The sequence below is a fragment of the Thermobia domestica genome, chromosome 18 (genome assembly GCF_964235325.1).
Source record: "Thermobia domestica chromosome 18, izTheDome1.hap1.1, whole genome shotgun sequence".
NCBI classification, from domain to species: domain Eukaryota; kingdom Metazoa; phylum Arthropoda; class Insecta; order Zygentoma; family Lepismatidae; genus Thermobia; species Thermobia domestica.
In genome coordinates this window covers 139072969-139097309 of record NC_137471.1, presented here as the reverse complement: position 1 = coordinate 139097309, position 24341 = coordinate 139072969, and the positions used below count along the sequence as shown (strand labels likewise).

The window sequence follows — 24341 nt, the reverse complement described above, 5'->3', positions numbered from 1 at the left end:
GGGGTACACTGGGAGTGTTGAAATTTTAAAAAAGTAAAGCATCATATCCTACGAGTTATACATTCCAACACCACATATTTGTATATAGGGGTTATATATATATATATATATATATATATATATATATATATATATATCAGGCATTTGTTTCATGGCCAAATGATTATGAAAAACAGAGGATAATCATTTCTCCAGTCTAAGATGAATCTTTATTGTTTGAAGTGTTTTGCCCACTGAACACCATATATCACTGACACTATAATTAATTGTGTGTGTAATATATTTGCTTATTTCATACTGTATGCAAGACGAAAGAAAACATTGATCAAACATGAATTAGAAACTCCAACCCGAAGTAGGCTTAAATCTTGGAAATAAAGCGATATTGAAAAAATAATCGAAAAAAAATCTCCCCTTTATGGCACCCCTTGCCGAATTTTATGAACACGTCTTTCACTTGTGTCTGTAAAAGGACATGTACAGATGTTGTGAGCAATGACAAGCAGATTCCTGCTCATATGTGAATGATGCGCTGTGTAGAGAGCACAGGTTCAGCTAGTAGTCATTTTATTGTTACTATAGCCTTTTCATATGTAGTTGGGATATAAGTCCACAAGAGTTTATTGTTTGATCCTAAATATTTTGCTTGGGTGCTTTTGATATATTTTCACTCTAGAAACTTTCCTAGTAAGTTCCATGTTATCAGCAGCATTTCTTTAAAATCACCTTCCCTAATTACCATCAGTATAATTTAGCTTAAGGAACAATTTATGGCAATGTGAAAGTTACAGTGTCAGCAACTGGAGCCAATACTTACTAAAATGTCACACTTTTAGGTTGCTTCTTCACAGTTGACAACACAAGATTTTTTTTTTAACTTTCACAAATTAACATTACAGAGATTATTATTTATGCACTCATAATTTTCTTCTAAGTCAGCCTCAGCCTTTAACTTTTCTCAACAGAACAAAATCGTGCATAAAATATAAAATTCTAATCAGTTTTCGTTAATAAAAGGGCTGTTCAGAAAGTACCAGACGTTTTGACCTATCGCAGCAGTGGACGGGGCTAGAGTCGCCATCTTGGTATCGGAACATTGCCACACTCAGTACGCATCCAGCTGTGGTAACGTGAGGACTGTGACGCTCTTACTGTGCTTTCTATGACGTGTTACAATGTGCGCTGTAATAGAAAATCCCGCCCGCCTCTTGAGGTGCGTTCTGTGATTAGCTTTTTGTTGGCAAAAAACAATAAGCCAATCGAAATCCATCGCCAACTGTGTGATGTGTATGGGCATGGAATAATAAGTGAAGACCGAGTGAGACAATGGTGCATTGATTTTAAAAATGGCCGTTCCAATTTATCAGAATCAAAACTCTGTGGCTCGAGATAAGCAATGAAGACAGAAAATTGACTGTATTGCTAGTAGTTCAAGGGACAGAGAATCCGCCCGGCAAATCGAAGGTCGAAGTTCAGAGTCCTTGTTAGTCCATAGTCTTGTTTTCCAATGTTCTTTACATATACTGTATGAAAATAAATTATATTAAAGGACTTTCGCTATTGATATAGTACGAACTTATGTCAATGTTCTGAAACCTGAAGAACTAACGAGTTCTCAAGCAAACGTGTTCTTTCCACCCTGTATGACTGCATTAAATAATAATAATTTCTTCTCTATTTATTTACTTATAAGTCCCTATTTATTTATAAAATATGTTAATTGTAAAAAAAAAAAAAAAAAAAAAAAGTTAGAATTTACAAGGGATGTACACAATTTTAAGAAAACTCCACCGTTCAGCGGGTTTGTATATCCAATACTACTGTGGGCAGTATCTTCGCAAAGCGATTATCTGGTTATTCCCTGCAACTCAATCTTGAATGGGTTACAACTGGAGCCACGTTAGTCTTTTCAAAGTTCTTATTTCGTCGAGACCATTTATTTTATTTAATTCATCTCATCTGAAGTGCATAAATATTGTGAATTAACGAACACAGTGACGTAATCATTTACACGAGACCAAAATATCAAAATTACGATAAAGTAGCATCGGCCATTTAGAAATAAGGTTATACATATTGGTTAATTTCTTTTAAAGCTCGCATAATATATAACAAATGAGATTTATTATTTCTTATCTCTGTAATATATTTATAGCAGTTTTAGCTTAAGCAAATTATAAGCATAAATATATAATTTTGCTATTTTCTTTAACGAACAATCGCATTAACATTTTTCCTTATAACCTTTGCACGGCACGGTAGGTATTGTACTACGAGGAAGGATCAAATGAAAACCTTAAAAATACAATCAAATGCCGTAAAGTTGGACGATTACTTCGATACGTGGCAGTAATATGTCTTGAGTCGCACTTAATGACCGACAGGTGACAGAGTGTTGCTGGAAGAACGACGAACGCGGCAGCGTCAGTATCAAGACGACCGCCCGCCCCACTGTCCACATGTACCGCGTTAGAACAGCGTTCGGTGATCCGGTTTTTGAGCAGTGAAGGTGTGAAACCAATTTAAGTTCATCGCAGGATGGCAGCAAATTATGGTGATTCGTGTTTGTCCCTGCAGGAAGTATACGGGTGGTGTAGGAGGTTCAAAAGTGGCATAACGTCCGCCATGGATGCTCCTCGACCGAAAGCGGCTCACTACGCAGTGACCGACGAAAACACTGCGTTAGCGGAACAGCTTTTATAAAGGTAAACAGGCGTATTACGCTGAAAGAAATCAATCGGCACAGTCATGAATATTAGTTTTGGTACAGCTCAACAGATTGTGCATAATGTTCTGCTTTCAATAAGGTGTCTGCAACATGGATCCCACGTCATTTGACTGCTGAATTCAAAGATAGTCGCGTCGACACCTGTGAAGAACTTTTATGTCATTTCAACGCCGAGGGTGATGCATTTCTGGACAGGATTGTTTCACACGATGAGACCTGGGTTCACTCTCATCAAGCAGAAATCAGAAAAGCGAGCAAGGAATGACAGAAAATCCGCACTCAACTATCAGCAGGAAAAGTAATTCTCATTCTCTTCTGGGATGCAAAGGTAGTAATTTTGGATAAGTACATGGAAAAGGAGTGATAGTAACCAGTGCCTCGTATTCAAACCTGGTAAAACTACAACCTCGCTCTGCAATCAGGCGTAAACGATAAAGACTTCTGTTCTCAGGTGTCTCCGACCGCATACTGTCCATTTGATCGTTGAGACTATCAATGACATCAAATTTGAGTGTCTCATTCATCCACCCTATTCACCAGATTTTGCCCCCAGTGACTTTCATGTGTTTAGATCACTCAAAGAAGCGATGGGAGGTAAGCATTTCAACAGTGATGAAGAGGTGAAAAATACGGTGCACGAGTGGCTAAAATCTCGGCCAAAAGAGTATCTCAACTGGTATCCATGCACTTCTGAAGTGATGGAATACTTGCATTTAACGTCAAGAGGACTTCGTTGAGAAATAAGAGGTAAGATGTCCTTTCCATTGTTCCATTCTAAAATATATTGCACTTTTAAGGTTTTCATTTGATCCTCCCTCGTAACATTATGATAATGGGTCATACTCATCATTTTGGTTTATAATATAATTACAGTGTAGAATTTATTAACTTTCATACGACATGCCGGAATCACGGTATATGCTAAGAACATGGCGAAGTACTATCCCGGCATTCACCCTGCCACTAACATATAGAAAAGGTTTACGGTGATGGGAAGCCGCAGAGAACAATTTATTATAATGCTATCTTCATAAATTAGATACGCAAGCTTAGGTTTCAATTGTAGTTTAAGTAATTTGAAGGCGATTACAGTGTGTTCCCATTCCACTATAGCAAAATAAATAAATAAAAAGTTAATTAAAATATGGAATACATTAACAAATGAAAATTTGGAATTACTGCAAAAAGGTGAGTATAAGAAATAATTGTAAAAAAAAAAAAAAAAATGGCAAATGTAAAAATAAATATAGCAAACAATGAATACAATTCAGTAGAGACGGTTAACACAAGAGAAGTGTGCCACCGATATAATGGTAACAGTGTCTCCTCATCTTTTTCTCAGGAACATGAGAGAGTCTGGAGAAGGATTCTGAACAATTGGTCTTCTGACGTTTTAATTCAAGAAGAACTAAATGCATGGGTGTTCAGTACTGTTTTCTCTCCATGAACTTACAGAAAACCAATATAGCTCAATAGCTCATAACTGTTATGATCATACCCTTTCAGTGATCATAGAGGATGATAATACAGCTATTTTTATATATTTATTGATAAGATCGATTTTCAATATTATGACCCAGTGTAATTAAAAATATCCCATGTGTGGCGCTACCTGCAATATATACCTGCAAGAGGAGTTTTACAAACAAATCTAACGCGTTTCTTTGCGAAATGGCTTTGAATGCAGTACACTCACTAAACATTGCATAGGCTACAGATTTTATTATTATTATTTATTTATTTTTAGTGTTGTCGAATAAGTCTTCCAAGGAAATGAACATAAAATGCACTATCAAGTCGAAGGTTAAAATCAGAAGCATTTGGCTCAAAAGAACAATAGATTTTTGAGTTTAATGAAGTAGTTGAAACAAAGTAACATTATATATATCAGAAATGCTATGATTCCAGGAGGCGCAAGTTCAACCGGGTGAAGTCTGGTCAGAGCACTGAACACTACTACTATCATTATTATTTCTGGATTTCTATACTAAATTCAACCTTACTTTAACTTTTTAAAAGTTTTTACGATGGCATATTAAATCTGTGCCCCTACCAAGCAACGAACGTGCCGCTTCTGGCCGGTCAATCTTTTATGGGTCGTAGTAAACAATTACCAATCCTCTAAATTATAATATCACCATGGTGGTCAGTTACGTTAAGTTCCTCGTTGACGAATTAATGAACTGATCTTTGCAACGACCGGAAATTTCAATGCTAATCATCAGTATGAAAATATAATTGTTTATGTCAATATGGGGTCTTCATGAAACGGGATTCTAAACGCTTGTCATTTGTCTTGTGTGTTAAACTACTGTAGTCTCCTCCTTTCGCAGGCTGTGAAGAAACTCAGGAAATTTGTTCTCTAGAAAGGTGAGGCTGTTGTGTGGTCACCTTTCATCTTCACTTGACTTAACTAAAACTTCTTACGTCATGGTATCGACCAGGCAGGGAGATGGCAAATCCAGTCCAGAAAGCACAGTACGTTATTTCGTTCACTGAATCAGTGATCACTGATCACTGTATAACGTAAATTTGTGTTTCCCCAAGTAGATGACATTAAGCGAGTACGGGACTACTACTAAGCCATATGACATATTACCATTCCATTTGTTACGTTCGTAACCGCTATGGATTTATCGGTAGATAGATCATAGCCCTGACCTGACAACTTCGGACTTTATCCTTTAGGGACAGGGAAAAATGAATACAATTGCATCCATCTCAGCAGACATGCTGGCATAAATATGGCAGAGATAGAATACAGGTTGGATATATGTACAGCCACCAAAGGTGCACATATCGAAATCTACTAGATGCTAAAATATTTTCAGGAATATCGCATTAGTTCCATAATCCAATGTTTTTCATGTGGGCTGTATGTTACCATTCTTGCAAACCGTCTCTAAAAGCGTGGACCATAATTTATAATGTAAGGGGTTTAGGTCCGGACTTGTAGAAGGCCAATCTGAAGTTGAAATGAAGTCCGGAACATTTGCCCCCAGCCACTACTGGGTTGTCCGTGCCTTGTATGTTGGGACGGAGTCCTACTGGAAGCTCCAGTTCTGCCCATGGAAGAGGTTGTTGGTGAGATTCTTGTCTAGTCCCTTAAGTACTGTCTTCTGGTACATTTTGGCTGAAGTTTTGACCCCTTTTCACTGAAACTGAGCTCCGCTGTGCTCTACATTTTACTACACGATGACTGAAGCAAGATGCTGACCTCTTTGGATCTTTGGAGCTTTTTCACCAGCTTCTCTAGAGATGTGACATATATCCTGTCATTTTGGGCATTGAAAGCCTCCTCAACACTCATCAGTGAAAAGAATTCGACAGTGCCCATTAGCTGCGAAACGCTTGAGTAAGCGCTTTGCTTTTAGGAACCTCTGGCGCTTCAGTTAATTTGTCAGATGTCCTTTGCGTTTTTTGTAAGCATGGAGTCCCAGGTCATTAACATGCGAGACATAGATAATTTCAATATCTTTAGCTTACGAGCCATAACTGACTGCTTTCTTACTGGATTTCGTCGGACATGCGACGCCAATGCTTTCACAAGTCCTGCTGTTCGTACTGTGCGCCGTCTTCCTTGCCGCGGGTGATCTTCTACAGTTCCTTTCAACAAAGCGCTAAATAATGCGGTAAACGACTTAAAAAAAAAAAAAAAATAATGTCCAGTTTCTGGAGGCTCTTGAAAATCTCCCCTGGTGATCTGCCTACCCTGTGCAACGCTACACTCAAAATTCGGGACAGTATTTATGGTAAGACTATGTATATATGTATAGCATGTTTGAAGACACAAATCTCATGTTCTGTTATAACCATAAATTGTAAAATTAATTGAAAAATAAAATGAAATCTTTTAAGTTTTACGCCCCACGGTTATGCCGGCTAGGCTAAAGGAGACGGTGATGATGAGAAATGAATGAAAGGGTGGAATGAAGAAAGTGGAAGGAAACGGAAGAATCCCGAGAAAACCCACGCACATGGTGTTTGTCCACCACAAAGTTCACGTGGTGCGAGCTGAGATCGAACCAGGGACCTCATGCACCAGAAGTGAACGCTCTACCACTAAGCCATCGTGGCCCCGATAAGTCCTGCAAAATGAAGTAATTACACAGTGCAGAATGTTAAAATAGCTGCAACTCCGTCACTGTCATCGATAATAATAAGTTCAATAAAAGCAGCACACTCCACAACAGGTCTTCTAACCATTTTTGTTTCGAAATCTCTTTAATTATATTCAGGATATCTGGAAATATACTTTCTTTCTTCCTCTTTGTTTAGGATAGCGAAATGGGTATTTGGGCGGATTTCTTTGAGAATAAAATAGTCCACATTTTTTATAATACCACCGAAGAAAGTTAAGGTAAGCACACTAAATATCGTACCACTTCGTAGTAGAGCTGGATTTAGGTTTAGTAGGGCCCGAAGCTATTGAAGGTAATGGGGCCCTTTGTGTGCCCTGATGAACGTAGGCGTCCTATATACACTAATGAAGAAACGAGTGATATTTTAAAAATTAGGCTAGCAGGACGGAGCCCATTACTTTCAACATACGATTTTCACAATACGAAGCACTGTTGCTATATGTAAATTTTATCTTGTTTATTGTTTCTCTTATACAGGGTGGCCCAAAAGTAGGTATACAGTACCGTACTGATCAGCTCATTGCATGTTATATGATTTCTTATTGTTATCCATCGGGTAGACTTAGTTTCTTTACTATTTGTTCTTAATGTGTTTTTACTTACATCTTAAGCTCGGAAGAGCCGAAGCAAATAAGCCTATAAACTAGAATATTATACTTTATCAATGCACGGGGTGTATTTCTACTTTTGGGCCACCCTGTATTTTAGAAACGTAAATCCAGTTTCTTCCTTTATTTTCGAGGGCTTTCAAGAGAGTGGGACCCTAAGCTATAGCATGTTTAGCTTATACGTAAAGCCGGCACTGCTCCGTAGATGTCATGTACCAAGCGCGTTCGGAAAGTAACCTCTGATTGGTCATTGTGTGTGAAGTGGTGGGGGCAGCGCTACCATCTCAGCACAGACGTGCGCGGTAGATCAGTCTGCATCCAGCAGTGGTAGAGTGAAGGTTGTCTGATCATTAGCTCCACTTTAGTAGCGTCTCAAAATGTATGCTGCAATAGAAAATCCCGTCAAGTGCGAGGTCCGAGCTGTTATACGCTTTCTTACGGCAAAACAATATTGGGCAACAGCTATTCATCGGTAACTTTGTGCCGTGTATGGACCAAGTGTGATGAATGAAGTTGTTCGTGAATGGATTCGTTTATTTAAAAGTGAACGAACAAATATTCATGACGAAGAGAGAAGTGGAGGCCATCAGTGGTCACTGATGAACTCGTTCAGAAAATTGATGGAAAAGTTCGTAAAAAATCGACGTTTCACAATCTCGCAGCTTTCCGATGAATTTCCACAAATTTCCAGGACTTTTGTTATATGACGTAGTAACACAGGCTGGAAGATGCGGTCACAGACGGGAGATTTTTGTGGTGATGAAATTTCTAAGCTAATGTAGAGATATGATAAGTGCTTGAATGTTTATGGAAACCATGCTGTAAAATAGAGCAAAGAAACCATGTTGTAATTCTTCTTATTTACTTTGGTGTTTCTTTCTTAACCAATCGGAGGTTACTCTCTGAACGGGCCTCGTAAATGCATGTTGTCTAATTTTATTTATCTACTAATTCAAAGATAGGTAAATATGGTGTAAGTGCTCTCAACGCTACCATTTGTTTCTTCTATGTTATACAGTATATACTATTACTGATAGCAGATTGCAATGGTGCGAGGCGAATGTATTTTGTATTGCACATTGCTAATATAGGAGCTACAAAAAAAAAAAAAAAAAAAAAAAAAAAAAAAACCGTAGTTTCATGCGCTCATTATACAGCCCACATGAAAAACATTGTATTATGGAACTAATGCGATATACCTGAAAATATTTTAGCATCTAGTAGATTTCGATATGTGCAGCTTCACATACAGTATATCCAACCTATATTCTATCTTCTGCCATGTTCATGCCAGCATATCTACTGAGATGGATGCAATTGTATTCATTCTCCGCTGTTTGATTTAAATCTGGAATTTGCTAAGCATTCATTAGATCTTTCACGTGTCCCTAAAGGATAAAGTCCGTCGTCAGGTCAGGGCTATGATCTATCTACCGGGAAATTGTTTAACCATGGCACAAACGAAAGGAACGGTGATCTGTCATATGACATCCCAGTCTCTTCGGAAGACTGCTGCATACTTTCCAGTTTGTGTGTTGCGTAATGCCACAAAGACTTAAGGACTGTGTGTATCCCAATGGTGCCCATTATGAATAATTATTTGTGATTTTGGTTCATAATACACCCATATAACTTACGTTACTAGGATATTAACATATCTCTAACCATTTTGCGCCAATGTACTCAAAACTTTGGGACATCGTGAAGTACTCTATTTAGTAAGACAAGCCTCTTGCTTAATAACAAATGCTCAATTTCTATGATTCTGTGTGTTTCATGATGTTAATTCAATGTATTTATATTAAATACAATTGTAGTACACCTCAAACTGCTCCATGATGATAACTCAACTCTAGATAACAGTTACCCTTTACAAGTTTTAACAGTATAAATATGTTGCTAGCAAACAAAAATCAAACTTACAAATTGAAAAATAAATAAAATACCCACCATAGTACTTTCACTATCTTGACAAACAAATATTTCACCAATGAGGTACGGTATTTTTTCATCCTCTACTAGTATCAATTCCTCTGCAGCATCTTCCAAATTCTTCAACTCATTCTGAAACATAAAGAAAAGTTATATCAAAATAATATCCAGCTTGCGATCGTAGAAGAAACTTTTTTATTCGTACATTTCATAGATAGAGCTAACATTCAGAGTGTAAGATACCATTTTCAAAACACCTTTAACTAGTTAATTCTATAATTCAAGGAGAGAGGTTAATCGCCACAGAAAAAAAACTTTCCCTAGATGTTATCCTGTGCCGATTCCACTTTTATTATCCATCTTCCTAACATTCTTCTTTCACTTCCTCCTTAGTCAAGTTCCCTGTCCCTCACAAGTAAACCTTACGTTTGGGTGAATCGAGTTGCTGACTGAGACACATATGAGAAATTAGTACTAAATGTGGTCAGTATTTCAGTGAAGTTGTAGGTGCGAAGCTCCAGGGGTTTAGGAGATACAGCTATCAGGACATCACATGGAAGTACAGAATAGTCTTCATACAGTTGGAGGTAAAAGCTCTGTAAGACCTCTTGTAACGGCAAAGGGTAAGTAACAAATATATGGGTACATATTAGGACTAGGGGGAAGTCATATAGTAAGGGTATACCTGACGGCGGCCATCTTGATATCCGCCATTTTGAATTAAGGTTAAGTTTTTAAAATAGGAATAGGATCATGTGATACATGATTTAAGGCGCAAATTTAATCAGAAGAACAATTGTGACGTTAATTTTGATTTACGCGCAATTGGTAAAAAGTTACAGGGAAATTAAATATTGTTGCAGCATATGTATTAGTCCTTTACCCCACCTTGTAAATTTTGTGTTAATGATAATAATTAAATAAAAAGCAGGTGGATAAATATTAGGTCTATGGTAAGAGTTGCCTTGATGGCGGCCATGTTCAAATCCGCCATGTTGAATCAGACAAAAGTTTTAAACAAAACGCATAACATTGACATCTTATTAGTAGCAAATTTTACCATAAATCCAACGGTATAACCATTTTTGCTTTATCATTAACCAGCATTTGTTATCCCATAAACAAGTTGCTAATATAAGGAAAAATGATATACCAAGACCTAATATTTATCCACCTGCTTTTTATTTAATTATTATCATTAACACAAAATTTACAAGGTGGGGTAAAGGACTAATACATATGCTGCAACAATATTTAATTTCCCTGTAACTTTTTACCAATTGCGCGTAAATCAAAATTAACGTCACCATTGTTCTTCTGATTAAATTTGCTCCTCAAATCATGTATCACATGTCCCTGTTCCTATTTTAAAAACTTAACCTTAATTCAAAATGGCGGATTTCAAGATGGCCGCCGTCTGGTATACCCTTACTATATGACTTCCCTCTAGTCCTAATGTGTACCCATATATTTGTTATTCACCTTTTGTCGTTACAAGAGGTCTTACAGAGCTTTTACCTCCAACTGTATGAAGACTATTCTGTACTTCTATGTGATGTTCTGGTAGCTGTATCTCCTAAACCCCTGGAGCTTCGCACCTACAACTTCACTGAAATACTGACCACATTTAGTACTACTTTCTCATATGTGTCTCAGTCAGCAACTCGATTCACCCAAACGTAAGGTTTGCTTGTCAGATCTTCTGACTGGACACTCAAAAACTTCACACAAATTTCTAACTCCAGCAATATGCCCCCACCCTTACGTATCACGACGCCTCAATTTAATTATTCACACGATATTGTGATATCTTATAGCTATTGTAAAGCTCCGAAATGTTGGTTGGTAGGTTTGAAGTTTAGCATCCCTTCCAACAACGGGGCTATATGAGATGCAGACCTACAACAGGCACATAGACAGAATTTCGTAATGCGGGGGGGGGGGGGGGCTGATATTTGAAAATGAAATGAAATGAAATCTTTAAGTTTTACGTCCCATGGTTATGCCGGTTAGGCTAAAGGAGAAAGGGTGAGATTTGATTTTGACTTTAACGTCCATTTCAGCAGCGAGGCTATATGAGACGGGACCTACTGATTAACGTGGAATCCGAACAACATGGGCTCCCACCGGGAATCGAACCCGAGTCTCTCACGCCAAAGATGTGTGTGTGTGGAAGGGGGAGAGGCGTGACATGAAATACTATTGTTATCACACCAGGGACTCGTCATTCTAAACTATTATACTGGCAACATATAGTGGTTTGTTAGAACAATAAAATGATATCTTGGTTAAGTATTTTAATAACAAACTATGAAGATATCTCGAGTAAAAGAATATAAAAAAGTATTAAAAACGATTTTACAATATCTACGTTCCTTCCTGTGTTTATTCAAATATAACAATTTTCCTTTCATTATGACCTCAACTATTATAAAAAGTATATATCCAATAATGTTTCATATAATATTTTACAATATCTGTGTTCCTTTCTTTGTTGAATCAAATGTTAACAGAACTTTCTTTCCACATAATTTTAACTACTGTCAACTACTGTTTGTTCTAAATGAGAAGTTAAAGGAGCAATAGAAAACTGTTTCTGAAATAACATGTTTGATACTGCAGAGAAGCAATGACGAAAAATTATGAAGAAGAAAAAAAAAAGTTTACACTAAAACAGAACGGCACTATATTTTTGAAAGCTTGAAATTTCCTGACTAGTAGCAGAAATTCTGAGAATTTGGTAACTTTGTAGGAATTTCAAATTCCCTGACTTTTCCAAGATATCCAGCTCATTCGGCACAATGTATTGTAATTCGGCTAATGCGTTCCTCGTAAGGTTTGAGTGGAGAGGAAACAATGAGAAGGGCACATCCCGACAACGCTGTGTTCAAGTTTGTGTATCATTGGCTACTGCTTATTTAGCTTGTCATTTGGAACACACAGTAAAACACACGTCAAAAACTTTCTCATTACATCTCTAACAAATATTTACAAAAGCAACCTCGCTTTTCCTCTTCGTGCCATTGCATTTAACACCTCGTCAGGGATGAAAGGCACAGGGTAGTGTATAGACATCAGAGCCTTGCTGTAGCTTTTTATTTTTAACGGTGATTCTTCTTTCACTCGTTTATTTTTGTTTCGTCCCTCCTTTTTTTATTTTTTTATTTCTGGTTTCGAAGACGGTCCTGACCTCCCGGACCCCCTTTGGCTACGCACCTGCCTACAACTAAACGTACGATCTGAATCACATGAGTTCCCAGCAGGAATTCGAATCCCGAGTCTCCTGCACCGATAACCATAGAGTGACGAGGGAACTTTTAGTTCCGAATTGTACAACTTTTTAAATTCATTTGTTTGTCCGCTTTTTTTTTCCGCGCCAAATACTTTCCCATTATCCTGTACTCGAAAATCATATCACTGTAGATAAAGTCAATATGAAAGAGTCGAGTTTTTTGAATTCTTCATTATCCAGCCTTGCATACACAAATGCAAGAGGGACAATAACAGAATTTGCCAAAGTGGGTCCAGCCCCCTCCCCTCCCTCCCAAAAAATCGAGTTTACCCACCTGAAAAAGATGACTTAAAAACGTACCTTGGCTTTTGAGCTTTTTAGAGGATATTACATGATATAGAATGGAAATTAACATCGAAAAGTCGAAAGTCATGAGAATAACCAGTGAAATCATAAGAGTAGAACAAAGAGAACTTGAAGAGGTCGATAATTTCAAGTATCTGCGAAGTATTTTGACGAGAGACGCTTACTGCACCAAAGAGATCAGGTCAAGAATTACCATAGCCAAAGAAGCATTCAACAAGAAAAGATTACTCTTAACTAACAAGCAGGGTTGGCTGGTTTAAACCAAGGTGGTTTAAACCAAGGTTTAAACCAGCTGGTTTTTTCAAAAAAACCAACTGGTTTAAGCCAAAAAACAAAAAAATGTTCGTAAAAGTGTAAGTGTTTGTAAAATCTTGATGAACACACATTTGTGGGTTATCACGTTTTACTCCCGTATATTATCCGTATTATATTCAGACCTAAATTCCCCATTCATTACTCAAAAAGATTATACTACAAAAGCAACTTTTTTTTATATAAGTTTATAATGTTTATTTTGTGATTTTTTGTAGTTGTTATTATTATGTAATTGCAATCGAAGAAAAATTCTAAATATTGTTTCGTTTCAATGTTTACTATTGATAAAAAACATCGAAAATGCCGTACTTTTGTGTGTTTGGGGGGGGGGGGGGTCATACAGACCTCACGAGAGGCATTTAGTGAAATAAGTATCTTTGGTATCTATTCATGTATAAATGAGTCTGAGCCAAAGTGGACTCAAATGATTCGTATCTTTATTCACTTTTCTTATTGATATGCAGATTAAGTCGGTGTATTTCTTTAATTTCGACCAATAAAAGTCGTTGTTAACTAACTTGAACTAAATTAGTTCTTCTGTACTCCGTAGTACTTTGAAATTGTTCATATATAATTCTGTGTAATGGTTTCACTTGTGCAACTGTTTATCTTTTTGTCCTTCTGAAATGACTCTTGACAGTTATATTAAGAAGCATGTAAAGATCAGTACAACGTTTTTTTTTTTTTTTTTTTTTTTTTTTTATCAGGATTCCTTCGTGAGTGAGTCGGCAGACGTATCGCATTTGTGGCCAATTAGTCCTGGTTCCGAGTTCAAATGGAGGACAATTTCTCTCGGATGTAACTCGAGAAGCGGTTTTTATTCCGCTTTAAGCTTATGTAACCCCTTCCAGCATAACCCGGTTGTTGCATAATAACACCAAGGTGAAACAAACTTATTTCTGTCCATATATGATGTGAATATATAGAGCAAATTATTTAAACCATATAAACCTGGTTTAAACCAAAAAAACCTGGTTTAAACCAAAAAAACCGGTTTTTTTGGTTTTTTAAATAAAAACCATGGTTTTTGCCAACCCTGCTAACAAGCTCAATACTGGACTAAGGAAAAAGTTGGTGAAGTGCTATATATATGAAGCATTGGACTGTATGGTTCAGAGACTTGGACATTACAAAAGTTAAAGAAATATTAATAGAGCTTCGAAATATGGTGTTGGAGGAAAATGGAGAAAATATAATGGACAGAAATAGCAACAAACGAAGATGATTTAAAACGAATAGGAGGGAAGAGGACACTTCTAGCCAACATCCTCCATAGAAGGCCAATTGGATTGGACATATCTTGTGAAGAAATTGTCTTCTTCATCCTACCATAGAAGAAAAGGTGGAAGGAAAGCGAGGAATAGGAAGAAGAACAAAGCTGATCGATGATTTGAAAAATAGAATATTGGGAATTAAAAAGAGGCAGCTGAAGATCGAGAAACATGAAAGACACATTTCCAGGCCCAAATCTAAAATTGAAAAAAAAAAAAAATCCTCATTAGTTCCAGGATCTGCCGAAAGGCGGAATACTTAATAATTGTTTATACAACCAGTTAATTACATTGCAAGTTATTTTCACTAGATTTTGGATTTTTATTAGGGGGGGGAGAGAATTAGACGCTTTTATGTATTATTAAGGTCTATTACCAGTGACGTAACGTCAGAGCCTCCAATGCAGGTGGGTCTCCACTGAGTTGGGGCTCGCAGACTCTACCCATTTCTGAAGAAAAAAAAAGTCGGATTATGTATTACAATGGTTTTGTAGGGTAATCCTAAGTATTTATTAAGGACAGAACAGATAAATTGTCAAAATATCAAATATTCCATATTTTAGTTTTGTACTGAGATCGATGCAGTTGCAAGGAAACCATCTATGATATATCGACCCTCTCGCGTACCTGTTACTTTGCTTTCTCTCAGAATTGCCATACGTACCAGCCGTGAACATGAAAAAGCAAGAAGTATGTTTATTATAAGTAATACAAATGCAGCTAACGATGCGAGACTTAACACTTATGGTACTCCTCCTCCCACCCAGTTAAGAAATTAAGTATTCTAGTCTTTTTTTTTTTTTTTTTTTTTTTTTTTTTTTACTGCCATACAAGTAACATTCAATCTACATTAGGAAATAAATTGTAATATTGAATGAATGACAATGGGATATTATAATAATAATCCCACCACGTACAAAAGTCTACATATTGGTTTTATGTTTAACTGGTACCTTGATAGTACTTTAATCAAATTCCTTGATTTAAGAGATCGTTTCACTGTAGAACGGGAATACGGAAGATTCAATAGGGATCACAAGAGTATTATTAGTAACAGAAATATCTAATACTTGAATCGCGCTGCGCAGGACTGTGGTGGCTCAGTGGTACAGCGTTCACCTCTGGTGTGTTCACCCCTGGTTCAATCCCAGTTTGCGCCAAGTGAGCTTTGTGGTAAACAAACACCGTGTGTATGGGTTTTTCTCAGGGTTCTCCCGTTTTCTCTCACTTTCTTCATTCCACCATTCCATTCATTACTCAACATCACCGTCTCCTTTTGCTTACACGGCATAACCGTGGGATGTAAAACGGAAAGATTTCATTTTTGAATCGCGCTACGTATTTTCCACCTGAAAGCACGCTGCATGGTTCAACTTTATTAGAAGTCACTCTATGTACAGTTTTATAAATACTTAAACTACACACAGCAAATAAAAATACATGGTAATTGAAATTCAAACTTCCGTCCTCTATATTAATATGAAAAATATTAAAAATTGATCTGATAAATAACTTAATAACGCCCCCCCCCCTCCCAGAAAACATAATCCAGTAATGATACACAGCACATTAATTTCTATCTTTGTCTGGTGTGATATGCCATTAATTAACTGTAACTCATTTAATTCCTGTAAGTTTTAATTATAGTTTTAGAGAGCCAGAAATTTATTTTTGGAGGAGGGTTTGGATAGTCTTCGTTCGGCCACTGATTACTAACACTAAATAAATACTAAAACGAAATAAATACCAATTAAGTACTAACTATAAATACTAACGCCCCACGGTTATGCCGCTAGGCTAAAGGAGACGGTGATGATGAGAAATGAATGAAATAGTGGAATGAAGAAAATGGGAAGAATCCCGAGAAAACCCACAAGCACGGTGTTTGTCCACCACAAAGTCCACACGGCGCGAGCTGGGATCGAACCAGGGATCCCAAGCACCGGATTGGGTATAATACAGTAATCAACAAATCTCAAATACATTTTATTATTTTCCACATATGAAACGTACCTGCTTGAATTTCAATTCTTCCTTCAAGTCTTCAAGTTTAGCGTTATGTCGAGCAAATTTGTTAATTTTTTGTTGATCTTCATACGTTATATGAACGTCAGAGTCCTGAAAAGATATAAATAAAGCATAAGTACGTCAACTCTTTGTGAAAACTATAAAAATCATTAAAATCATAATTCACTCTAGAAATTCGTTGAATGAAAATACATAATTCTCTGCCAGAAGACAACAATGGTTCAATCAAGCCATATAAATATGTGGTGGATTAACTAAAATTTCAATTATGTAAAATAAATGGATATGATTCTAATACCTCTCTACGAGCCTTCAGGTCGAGAATGGCCTGAAATAAGGAGATGCCGTGTCACCATTTATTATTCAACTTTGTCCTGGAGTACGCTATAAGGAAAATCAAAGATAGTAACCACGGCCTAGAGCTGAATGATATTCACCAGGTTATGGCGTATGCTGATGATGTAAATTTAATGGGGGATGATAGGAGAACAATAGATAGAAATGCAGAGATCTTATTAATCGCTTGCAAGGACATGAGTTTAGAAGTAAATATAGGAAAATAAACATGGAAGTTCGTCGAGATCGTAATACGGCAAATTATGAATGCCCTAAAATATCAAATAACACTTTTGATAAGAGGATACTTTCAACTATCTAGGATCAATATTAACAGACCAAAACCATATTCACAAAGAAATTAAATGTTGACTAAAACCAGGGAATTCGTGTTATTATTCAGTTCCAGATCATTTGTCGTCGCGAATTCTGTCGAGGAATTTGAAGCTTAAAATATATAAAACGATAATCATGCCTGTTGTTCTGTATGGTTGCGAAACATGGTCGCTTACAATGAGGGAAGAACGCACACTGAAAGGATTTGAGAACAAGATCCTAACACGAATATTCGGACCCAAAAGAAACGGGAACGGTGAATGACGGAAACTTCACAACGAGGAACTACTTAATTTATATTGTTTACCAAACATTGTTAGGGTCACCAAATCTAGGAGGCTTGGGTGGGCAGGTCATGTAGCCAGGATGGAAGAAAGTAGAAACGTTTTCAAAGTTCCAACTGGAAATCCAATCGGAAAACGACCATTAAGAAGACTTAGGCGCAGATGGGAGGACAATATTAAGATGTATCTCGCAGAAATAGAAATACAAAGTAGAAACTGGATCCAGTTGGCTAGGAACAGAAGCCAATGGAGAGCTTTTGTGAACGCGGCATTGAATCTTCAGATTCCATATGCCATAAAGTTAGTTAGTTTACGATTCTAATACCAGAAAAATGTCACTCGACAGCTCTGATTTCTATAAAATTCAAATCTAATAAACTGAAATCGCATATGGATCTGAAATAGATATCAACCCTTCTATCTCCCAGACTATCGTACAGGTTTACCAAACCTTCAAAAATACAGCTGGAAAAACCAAATTTAATCTCCAATCAACTTCAGAAAACAGGCTAAAAGAATATTTTGTCGGTTAAGAAATCCATTTTCATGTTTATGAAATTAAATGTGAATAAATAGTATTTATATTGGATCGACCAAACACAATATAAAAACTACCTTGAACGAAAGAACGTATCATTTTCAAGAAACTGCAGTGTCATCGTAGGCGTAACAAAAACATTCCTTTGTGTATGAACATATGTAACTTAAATAATATAACATTTTATATAAATCAGCATCACAAAACAAATACTTGATTCATTCTACGTTCGGACTACAGATAGAAGAAATTTAGACAAGGATTGGGATACCACTGTAAGTAGCTATATTAATAAAATAAATAAAAACATCTTTACGAAAAGAAATTTTAGAACGGAATGCTCTAGTATTGAGAATACTTGGGTTAAAATTACAGACAGCATTAAAATTTCAGCAAAAGGAAAACTGGGGCGCGCGAAAATATGTATAAACTATGGTTCAATCGGGAATGCACTAAACTAGTAGAGAAGAGAAAACACACAAAACTGGGTTGGCTACAAAATCCGAATGACAGACCCGCACAAAGTTTCGTTGAGATAAGGCATGAAACTTTAAAAACTTTTAAAACAACGATAAGATTTTTTTGAAAGCTAAAATGTTGAAGATAATAGTAAAAATCGTACGAATATATTAAAGAAAGCGGACGGCACAATTTTCACGGATACGGTTAGTATTTTGAATAGATGGAAAGTTTATTTTCTTCTTTTGACGATTTGCTCAACACTAAGCCCAAAAATAACGTGCATGCAGAAAGTAAAATGCATATAGCAGAACCGTAATTCCAGAGCCTAATCGAACAGATATAGAAATCACTACAGAAAATAATAAATAAAATACAGAAACACAAATCTCCGGGTGAAGACGAAAATTCCTGCTGTTAATTTTACTTGAGGGGAAAAAGTTGCGGAATGAGATAAACTCATTTTCCTCTGGAACAAGGAGGAATTACCACAAGAGAGGAAAGAATTAATAATTGCTCCGATTTACAGTAAAGGCGACGAAACTGTTTATAGTAATTGTCGAGACACCTCTATTTGTCCTAACATCCTATAAAATCCTCTCCAACACGCTCTCAGCAAGATCGATCCCATACGCAGATGAAATCAGTAGAGGTTTTCAGTGAGAACTGAAACAAAATCGATGAACCAGATGTTTACCATTCGTTAAATACTAGAAAAAAAATGCGAATAAAATACTACCGTACAGCAATTATTTATTGATTTCCGAAAGACACGACTCTGTTAATTTGGAATACCAAAAAAGCTAGTTAGATTAATTAATGTGTTTAAAGTAATGTGCTTAACGTGCCCATATTACTGAAGGTCGAGCGCATGATTAATTAATACAACGACAAAAACAGCAAGAACTTTCTTTTGGTTACCTTGTACTTTCGACAAAGGTATATACTTTCAATATCTAGGATCAACATTAACATACCAAAATCGACACGAAGAAATTAAAAGTCGACTAAAACCAAGGAATTTGTGTTATTATTTAGTCCAAGATCTCTTCTCTTTGCGAATCCTGTCGAAGATTTTGAAGCCTAAAGTACATAAAGCGATAATTATGCCTGTTGTACTGCACAGCCGTCAAACATGATCCCCTTACTTTAACGGAACAAAGCAGCCTGAAAGTATTTGAAAGCAATGCAGGGCTTGTTATAGCAAGAAAGGTATGGATCATTGGTTTGAATTCCAGTTAGAGTAATTTTCGAAACTTATCATGGTTTTTGGAAACTTTTGAGTTAATTTTGGGATATTCATCGCATATTGGTAAATATTTTCCTCCTTCTTCAGTTGTCAAGATATCAGATTGATATTTTGTACATGCACTGCGTACATCACTTAGTATTTCTCAAGTGATTTTGATATCTGTATGTTAACACAGGTCCGGTCCAAAGGTGTTTAAATATATGAAAAAGGATTTTCTTCAGAAAAATTCCCCTTTTCAGGTATATGATACGGACATGCTAATGGTACCGTTTGGAAGGATGCTTTGTTCAGAAGAGAATGAGGTACGAAACAAAATCCTAGGATAAATAATGATGATGCAGTAGCTGCTTGACTGAAAGTCATCCCAAAATGATTAATACCTTAACTACAACTACTTTTGAATTTCCGTTATTCACTATTGATTGTTAATGACTTTTTTTTTTTCATGCATTCTTTGCTCTTCAATAGATACGTATTCACCTGTATTGTAGTACTGCGCAAAATTACTACCTTCCAACTGTTTAGTGTTGTTGTGCGCACTGTTAAGAAAAACGAAAACAATGAATCCTCACCTCCTCAGGTTTTCAACCAGTACTATAAACACCTTACTGCGGTATTATGTAAACAAGCAATCAGAGAGGGAATTTCCTATCAAATATATATCCCTGGGACATCACGAGTTACAAAACGCATACAGAAGTACTTGTTCCCTGTACTAGCTGCCACACAACGGGATACTTATATTCATGAAATATGAACTTCTAGCAAGAAACGCATGGCTTCTTAGGGAAGGAGTTGCATTAATGGGTGCAGATTGACTATAGGAGGGCTGAGTATAACTACAGTGCATAAATAAAACTACAGTGCACAAAACACGAATTAACATAAAAGCACAAGCCAACTTGCGCTAGGTGACCGACAAAAAGCACGAATGCTGTCTGTATTAGTCTATTTTAACCCAGTCGTATTAACTCCTAACTCGGGCTTTTAGCAATCCTGATAGGACGGAATCAAGTGCAACGGAAAGAATGACGATAAAATTTCAAAATAATTATTATAACCAAGATCTTGTCCCCAAAAGATGCGGCAAGGAAAGAGAAGAAAAAGAAAGAAAAAATATAGAATGAAGAATATCTTAAAGCAGAACTTCGAAGAAGACAATTAATTAGTGTAATTCTCGTTTAGATTTAGCTTCTCAGCTTAAGCTGGTATACAAACATTAAATAACCGAAACAACATTCCTTAAACTTTACATTTATTGTCTAACAAAAGAGTACTCTTTATCACAGAATCGAAGTATCACAGCACGCTTAACATAAATGTTTGCAAATAGAACGAAAATAAAAAAAAAAAGTGATTACGATATAAATAGCGAGTGTATTTCGCTCAGTTAAATTTAGTCCAACCTTTCAACAGATTTTCATAGATACGGTACATTTCTTCCTTTGACCCCTTGACTTTAATGGTTATTCACTGAAGGTATAATTTCGAAGTAATCACCAAGAATTTGTCGTTCACGAATTCGTATTTACACTTTGCTGCCTAAATCATTTCCAACAGTGTTTAAGTATCATCACGTTCTTCATCACAATAACAGACTTTATATTTTTACATACAATATTACATTCACATTCAATGTCAAACACGATTGACTATCATATTCCGCCGACACGCGTATCGGGACCCGGAAGTGAGAATAATTCACGATGTGGCTCAGGTATCACCAAACAAGAATAAGAAGAAACAGAGGACATTAATATATTTTAATTTAAATCGTCTCTGTTCTAAAGCAGCGCAATTCCAGCAACGTTACACAACGCAATTCCACAACGTTAAATTGGAGACACACCTGAAAGCACCGAAACAGTTACTTCCGTTATAACGATATCGTTATACACTTTCTGTACAACCCTCATACATATAGCCCAATTCCCTGGAATCAACGCTTGGCTAGTCAAAATTCGTAGAAGAGAGGAACTACGGATTTTTTCTACCCAGAAGGCGCGTCTTCTTTCAAGACATTTCAGCACCTCTCGTCGTACCATATTTGGGAAGGTATTTATTCGTTCCCTCACTCACGCCTACACAATTCGCTGCCAAAGGCATCGATATGTTCAATTATTTATTATTGTTTGATATTTAGTGAATTATCCAGTGTCTCCGTATTAGTCATTCAATTTTCTTAATGGTGTTTAAATGGCTATAATGTTTAATAATAATTCGTAGCTTTATGGGAACTATATTCCAGTAACATTCGTTATCAGTCCGCTCTCTTTTGTCTACAAAAAAAAAAAAAAAAAAAAAAAAAACGTTGAGGTGAGAGGAGGACGCTGTGCATCTGGAATCTAGAGCAAGAGGAACACTATGTGATTCGTATGAAAAATTAATAAGACTACGCAGCCATAATGATGGTATTAATACCTTCATTTCGCCCAGTGTTGAAAAATATTGTGTTCTAAGTCCAACAGTGGTGTTTGCCATGTGAAAGATGAAGATATTAATAGTGTTTTTTTTTCTAATTTTCGTACTATTTGTCCAGTAAAAAAGAAGACGACGAAAACGTAAAATACCATACCTAACACGAATAATCTTAAGTATGATGCTTACAAATACATGTTGTCCACCGTATGACACTGTTCATTTATAACGTCCTGTTTACTCTTTGAAACCTACAATTCAACGTTAGGTTTGAAGTGAAGCTTTTACTATAGGCAGCCAACGCGACATCTAACTGAACGACTGATGATATCACTCTTTCAAGATATCACTACGAATATAAGACTTTAATATCTGTAAATGTCCATTTATCAGCGTGGACGAAAAGAACTAACGGACGATCATTCTTTGAGAAACCCGAGCGAATATCGTACATTACTGCTGTGTCTAATTGTTATAATAACCATTAATATATATATATATATATATATATATATATATATATAGAAGTAAAACATTCCTAAATGACAAATGAATCCATAAAAGGAAGATTGAGAATTGTAGTATTACACTTAAACAAATACATACAGAGAATAGGAAAAAATTTCTTAATCTACTAACGTAAATTAGTTACAACATAACCAGCTGTATTACTCACGGAGAAAGAGACGACAGTGTATTACGCGGGACGATTACGGGGCCCGAAGCAAAGCCGACAGTCAAGGAAGAAAATTCCTCCCATTGGAGTAGTTTTACTCAGCCATGCTGTGAATACCTTATGCAACTGGAAACTGAACATATTTAAAGCAAATCTTGAGGAAATACTGTATCACGAATACTTAAAATACTATTTGATTTAACCAGGCAGTCAGATCTACGTATTCTTTCTAGAGTTACTCTTAATAATTCTACTTTTTAATAACTTCCTTAATTGATATCACGACGACGACAGTATGAAGACATAGAATTTCCATCACGGATTCCCTTAACGACTTATCATTCAACCAAATCTCCTGATCAATGTCCGACCCAACATCCCAATGAACATCCCGATCTATGCATGCTTATGGATAAAATAGAGTTCGTTACCTGTGCTGTTGCAAAGTTACACTCCAATTTATGATGAAGGGACCATCACTACCTCCAAAGATTACCATGTGACCACCAACTCTTTTCGTCGAATTTAGGCATCAACCTTCTATTACACCTTAACAAACCAGTCCAATAATAACTTGTGCAGTACAACAAGACTTCAACTTCCTACGGAAACCGCTACCTATTTGGAATATGACCGATGATTCTAGACATTCAAAATCTCATAAAGAGATCTGAAGCAAACTTCCTTTTACGACATGTTCTTCAGTTCAGTGCATCATCACAGGATACTTATAAAACAAAATAAATCGAAGTCGAAACTATCAATTGTTACCCTTTCCTATCCAGAGAGACTATTTATCTTCAAAAACATTTAAAACCATAAATAAGGGATGAATTATACAAATACTTACTAATCTAACATGAAATATAAGGGAATTATTAAATAGAAAAGAAAAGAATAATGAAGAAAGAAGGATAACACGAGGTTAGAATACTGTTTCATTCCGTTCTCTCTCCTCCGCATTCGAATACTCAGAGTGTGCAACTTGATTTATGTTTTTTTTTTTTTTTTTTAGTAAATAAATGAAGAATGTAAATAACAACTAGTAAATAAAGGAACGTCAAACAGCGAAACACATGAAACAAGATTCCTGATACACAACTAAAATAATAATAGTAGATCGACAAAAAGGGAAATAAAGAGGATAAAACATAAAAGTTAGAAATAGACACTAAGTAAACGATAATACAAGACAAATAGATAAGAGCACTTTTCAGAAACAAATCCGTAACGAAGTCACGGGAGGAGTGCAGCAATGTCCAAGCGGCAGTGACGGGGTGCGTCCGTAGGGAATAGGCGACGGTGGTTATAAGCATAAACGAAAATAGTGGAAGAGCACTTTTCTAGGAAACAAAAATACCCCTGCGTACAGCACAGCTTTGCGATACTTCTATGCGACACTTTGTATACTGTCTTTACA

At 36.3% G+C, this 24341-nt stretch overlaps 1 protein-coding gene across 1 annotated transcript in view; it reads right to left on the bottom strand.

The window, feature by feature from the left end:
• Positions 1–24341, bottom strand: part of Pfdn4 (prefoldin subunit 4) — a 32245-nt gene that overhangs the window by 629 nt on the left and 7275 nt on the right. Inside the window, exons 2-3 of the mRNA XM_081745063.1 lie at positions 16608–16712; positions 9429–9542 (exon numbers count right to left, since the gene is read on the bottom strand). Coding sequence (XP_081601189.1) covers positions 9429–9542; positions 16608–16712 — 219 coding nt within the window. The remainder of the gene's footprint in view (positions 1–9428; positions 9543–16607; positions 16713–24341) is intronic.